The following is a 4,311-nucleotide window of genomic DNA, read 5'->3' on the forward strand; positions in this document are numbered from 1 at the left end:
ATTTTGGGAATGTTTGGGGAATATTCCTCCTGGAAAGAGCTGTCCAGCCCTGGGGGGCTTAAAAGCCGTGCGGATGTGGCACCTGGGGACACTGTCAGTGGTGGCCTTGGGGGACAGGTGACCTGGGGGCACCGGGGGTTTTCCCGTCTCCGCAATTCCCTGGTTCCGCCGTGTCCCAGTTTCCCCAGCGTGTCCCGCCCTCCCTCCCGGCTCTGCGGGCAGATGGAGTGCGTGTGGGGAGTCTGTCCCCATTCCCATGGGAACGCCACCATCTGTCCCCTGCTCGGCGACATCCGGCTGGGGGACATTCCCAGTGCTCCCAGTGCTCACTGGGAGGGCAGGGGAGCTCCCGCGCCGGGGGGACTCTGGGGTTCCCTCTATGGACTGGGCCATACTGGGAGCGGCTGTGGGGCTGCAGCTGCCCCCAGGTGTGGGGATCTTCCCCCACCCCCCGGTGGGCCCCCCCACCCCCCCGAGTTTTTACTCATTTCTACACTAACTCGGATTTTTGGCCTTTATTTATTTGGGGGAGGAGGGACACTGGGGGGACACGTGGTGGTTCCTGCTGTCCCAAGAGCCCTGTCATGATTCAGCCATGACAAAGAGCCCAGAGGAGTCTCCTTCCTCCCTCCCTCCCTTCCTCTTCCTCCCTCCCTGACCTTCCTCCTAAAATAAATAAAATTTAAAGGGAATAAATAGAATAGAAATTAATATAATTAAATGGAATAGGGGGAACAGAATGGAGAAGGAGAACCGGAGTATGCAGAAGAGAACAACTGGAATAACTTAAATAGAATAAAATAAAACAGAAAGAATAATAAATGACATATAAAAAAATTAAAATAAATAGACTTAAAGAAACATCTGGCTTTAAATACGAAGATGGGGCAGGACACTGGTGGAACTGGCAGGGACTGGGAAATGCCCGGGAGGGACATTCTAGGATCCAAAGGTACTTCAGTGTCTGAAGAGAACGTGGAGAAACATCCCAGAGGAATTTTCCAAGGTCCAAAGATACTTCGAGGTCCCAGGGCACACGGAGAAGCATCCCCGGGGGATTTTCTCAGGTGCAAAGGCAACATGGAGAACCATCCCAGAGGGATTTCCCAGGGTCTGGGAGGACTGGGAAGCACTGGAGGACATTTCAAGGTCCAAAGGGACACGGAGAAGCGTCCTGGAGAGACATTCTGAGGTGCAAAAGGCACATGGAGAATCGTCCCAGAGGGGTTTTCCAAAGTCCAGGGGGACATGGGGAAACATCCCAGATACTTTAAGATCCAAAGGGAACACGGAGACACATCCCGAGGGATTCCCCAAGGTCTAAAGGCACACGGAGAAGTCCCTGGGTTCCAGAAGCCTCCAGGCGCTCGTGGCTCCGGGGGTGCCCCAGGGTGGCTGCGGCACCGGCGAGGTCACGTCCCCCGGAGCACCGGGAGGACCCCGGTCCCGCGGCTACTGCTGGTCACCCGCCGGGAGGTCCCTGCCCCCGAGGGGTTCCCCAGCCCTGAGCAGGTCCCTGTCCCTGAGCGGGTCCCTGTCCCCACAGGGCTCCCTGTCCCTGTCCCTGAGCGGGTGCCCGTCCCCACAGGGCTCCCTATTCCCGTCCCTAACTCTATCACTATCACAATCCCTATCTCTATCCCTGAGCGGGTCCCTGTCCCAATGAGGCTCCCTATCCCCATCCCTATCCCTGTCCCCGCAGGGGTCCCTATCCATGTCCCTATCCCTCAGCGAGTCCCCGTCCCCAGGTGGGTCCCTGTCCCCGCAAAGGTCCCTATTGCTGTCCTTGTCCCTAGGTGGGTCCCTGTCTCCACGGGCGTCCCTGTCCCTGTCCTCGTGGAGGTCCCTGTCCCTGTCGCTGTTCCTGTCCCCACAGGGGTCCCTGTTCCTGTCCTCGTGGAGGTCTCTGTCCCTGTCCCCAAGGGGGTCCCTGTCCTTGTCTCCACGGGGGTCCCTGTCCCTGTCGCTGTCCCTGTCCCCACGGGGGTCCCTGTCCCCACGGGGGTCCCTGTCCCTGTCGCTGTCCCTGTCCCCACGGGGGTCCCTGTCCCCACGGGGGCCCCTGTCCCTGTCGCTGTCCCTGTCCCCGCGGGGGCCCTGGCTGCGGGGCCGGCAGTGCCGGCGCGTCCTGCGGTGGGAGCTGAGGTTGGCCCGCGAGGCGAAGGCGCGGCCGCAGCGGGCGCAGGGGAAGGGCCGCTGGCCCGAGTGCACCCGGCGGTGCAGCAGGAGGTGCCCGCGGTGCGGGAACACGCGGCCGCACTCGGGGCAGGGGTGGGCGCGCTCGGCGGCGCGGTGCCCCCGCAGGTGCAGCTCCAGGCTCTCCCTCCAGCTGAAGCTGCGCCCGCAGCGCCCGCACTCGAAGGGCCGCTCCTCGCCCGGCCCCGCCGCGCCCGGGCAGCGCCGGCGGCCCGGGGGCCGCGCCCGGTGCGTGTCGCGGTGCCGCAGCAGGTCCCCGCGCAGGCAGAAGCTGCGGCCGCACTCGGCGCACCCGTGCCGGGCCCGGTTCCCCCGCCGCAGCTTCTTGTGCGCCAGGAGGCTGCGGCGGTGCCGGAAGGATTTGCCGCAGGTGCCGCACAGGTACGGCCGGCCCGGGGGCGCCTCGGCCCCGCTGCGCAGCCCGCGGCTGCCGCCGATGAGGAGCCCCGACGCCGCCGGCACCCGCCGGGGCACGGCCCAGGCACGGCCCCCCCGCTCGGGGTCACGGCAGCCGGAGCGGGGGACACCGGACCCCGATCCCCAGCGTCCCCCGGTGTCATCCTTGCTGTCAGAACCGCTCCAGGCACCTGCTGGGAACGGAGCGTCACCGTGGGAGAGTCCTGGGCCACCCCCGTGACACCGTGGGGGGACTCCCAACCCAGTCCGGCGGGTGTCACACAGGGGCGCTGGCCAGGGCCAGCCCCTCGTCCCACAGCGAGCCCCCAGCCCCGCAGGGTGTCCCCGCGGGGTGTCCCCGGTCACTCACAGCTGTCGGTGGTGTCGGTATCTCTGCTGTGCCCCCCAGCGCAGGGAACCCCCGCGTGTGACTCCTCCTTCATGCGGGTGAACTTGGAGTTGGGGTCTGTGTGGGAGGGAGGGCCCTCAGTGCCCCCCGCTGTGCCCGGGAGGGTCACGGTCACCGGCAATCGCCACCAGGCCGGGGGCTGTGCTGGGGGCGGCGGGGCCAGGCCACCCGGTGCCGGGCCACCCGGCGCCGGTATTCCTCGCAGCCGGGACACGCCCGAGCCCCGCTCCACACGCAGAGATGGGGGTGAGCCCTGCGGGGCCACCGGGCTGCAGACCCCCGGCTCGGCCTCCGGACCCACAGCTCGGTCTCGGAACCCCCACCATGTACCCAGACCCCCGGCTGAGCCTCTGAACCCCGACCGAGCCCTCGGATCACCAGCCAACCCCCCCCAAACCCCGGCTCAGCCTCCGGACCCCCAGCTCAGCCTCTGAACCGTCCCCCTCAGCTGTGTCCCCAGCCCCGTGACACCCCCTGCCCGTGGCACCCCCTGCCCTGAGCACCCCCAGCCCCCTGACACCCCCAGCCCGTGGCACCCCCAGCCCCATGACACCACCAGCCCATGGCACCCCCTGCCCGTGGCACCCCCAGCCCCATGACACCACCAACCCGTGGCACCCCCAGCCCCATGACACCACCAACCCGTGGCACCCCCAGCCCGTGGCACCCCCAGCCCTGGGCACCCCCAGCCCGTGGTACCCCCAGCTCCACGCCCCCGTCCCCTCACCCAGGCTGGCCACCAGGTCGTAGTTGTCGCACATGACCTGTCGGTGCAGCGCCCGCTGCCAGGGCGCCAGCTCCGCCCACTCCTCGGGGGAGAAACGCACGGCCACCTCCTCGAATGTCACCTCGGGGGGCACCCCCTGGCAGGGACAGCGGGGGGCTCAGGGGGGCCGCGGCACCGCCCCTCGCTGGGCACGCCCAGGGCGCCCCCCCGGGCTCTGCGTGCCCGAGCCCCCGCTAATCCCCACCGGAGGCGTCGGGACGGCCCCGCCGAACCCCCCCACCCTCCGCAGGGACCCCCGGAGCCCCCCCCCCGCCCCGGGGCAGGACGCGGCGGCCGCTGCCTCCCGAGCCCCCGGGCACGGCCCGGGCTCACCCGCTGCATGGCCGGGCGGGGCCGATGGCGGCGGCGGAAGGGGCCGGGCTGGGGGGGCGGCACGAGAGGGGGAAGAGCACCGGAACCGAGTGTTGGGGGCGCCGGGGGGCCCCCGGGCGAGGAGGGCCTCTGCCGGTGCGGCGGCGGCTGCACCGGTGGGTGCCGGGGTCCGGCCCCTTCCCCGTGCCCGGTGGGCCCGGGATCCGGCCCC

At 68.5% G+C, this 4,311-nt stretch overlaps 1 protein-coding gene across 3 annotated transcripts; it reads right to left on the bottom strand.

Annotated features, from left to right (window-relative positions):
- Positions 1-500: 500 nt before the first annotated feature.
- Positions 501-3,974, bottom strand: LOC128784814 (zinc finger protein 696-like). Of its 3 annotated transcripts, none has more exons than XM_053936738.1 (3): positions 3,729-3,974; positions 2,963-3,058; positions 501-2,786 (listed from the first exon to the last, which is right to left on the bottom strand). In XM_053936738.1, the coding sequence occupies exons 1-3, from the start codon at positions 3,760-3,762 to the stop codon at positions 1,453-1,455; spliced, it is 1,464 nt and encodes a 487-aa protein (XP_053792713.1). In that variant the 5' UTR covers positions 3,763-3,974; the 3' UTR covers positions 501-1,452. The 3 variants fall into 3 exon arrangements, with proteins under 3 accessions (XP_053792713.1, XP_053792710.1, XP_053792702.1); XM_053936735.1 differs by having other exon boundaries at positions 501-2,783; positions 2,963-3,091; XM_053936727.1 differs by having other exon boundaries at positions 2,963-3,091.
- Between the last annotated feature and the right edge of the window lie 337 nt (positions 3,975-4,311).

This window comes from Vidua chalybeata, chromosome 1 (genome assembly GCF_026979565.1).
Source record: "Vidua chalybeata isolate OUT-0048 chromosome 1, bVidCha1 merged haplotype, whole genome shotgun sequence".
Lineage (NCBI taxonomy): Eukaryota > Metazoa > Chordata > Aves > Passeriformes > Viduidae > Vidua > Vidua chalybeata.

What these genes read in the sequence shown, in the direction of transcription:
- LOC128784814 (XM_053936727.1), bottom strand. Translation starts at nt 3,762, where the DNA reads ATGTGCGACAACTACGACCTGGTGGCCAGCCTGG. An exon ending in CGACCTGGTGGCCAGCCTGG is followed by an intron (nt 3,092 to 3,728) that starts GTGAGGGGACGG and finishes TCCCGGGCACAG; the next exon opens with CGGGGGGCACTGAGGGCCCT. An exon ending in TACCGACACCACCGACAGCT is followed by an intron (nt 2,787 to 2,962) that starts GTGAGTGACCGG and finishes CTCCGTTCCCAG; the next exon opens with CAGGTGCCTGGAGCGGTTCT.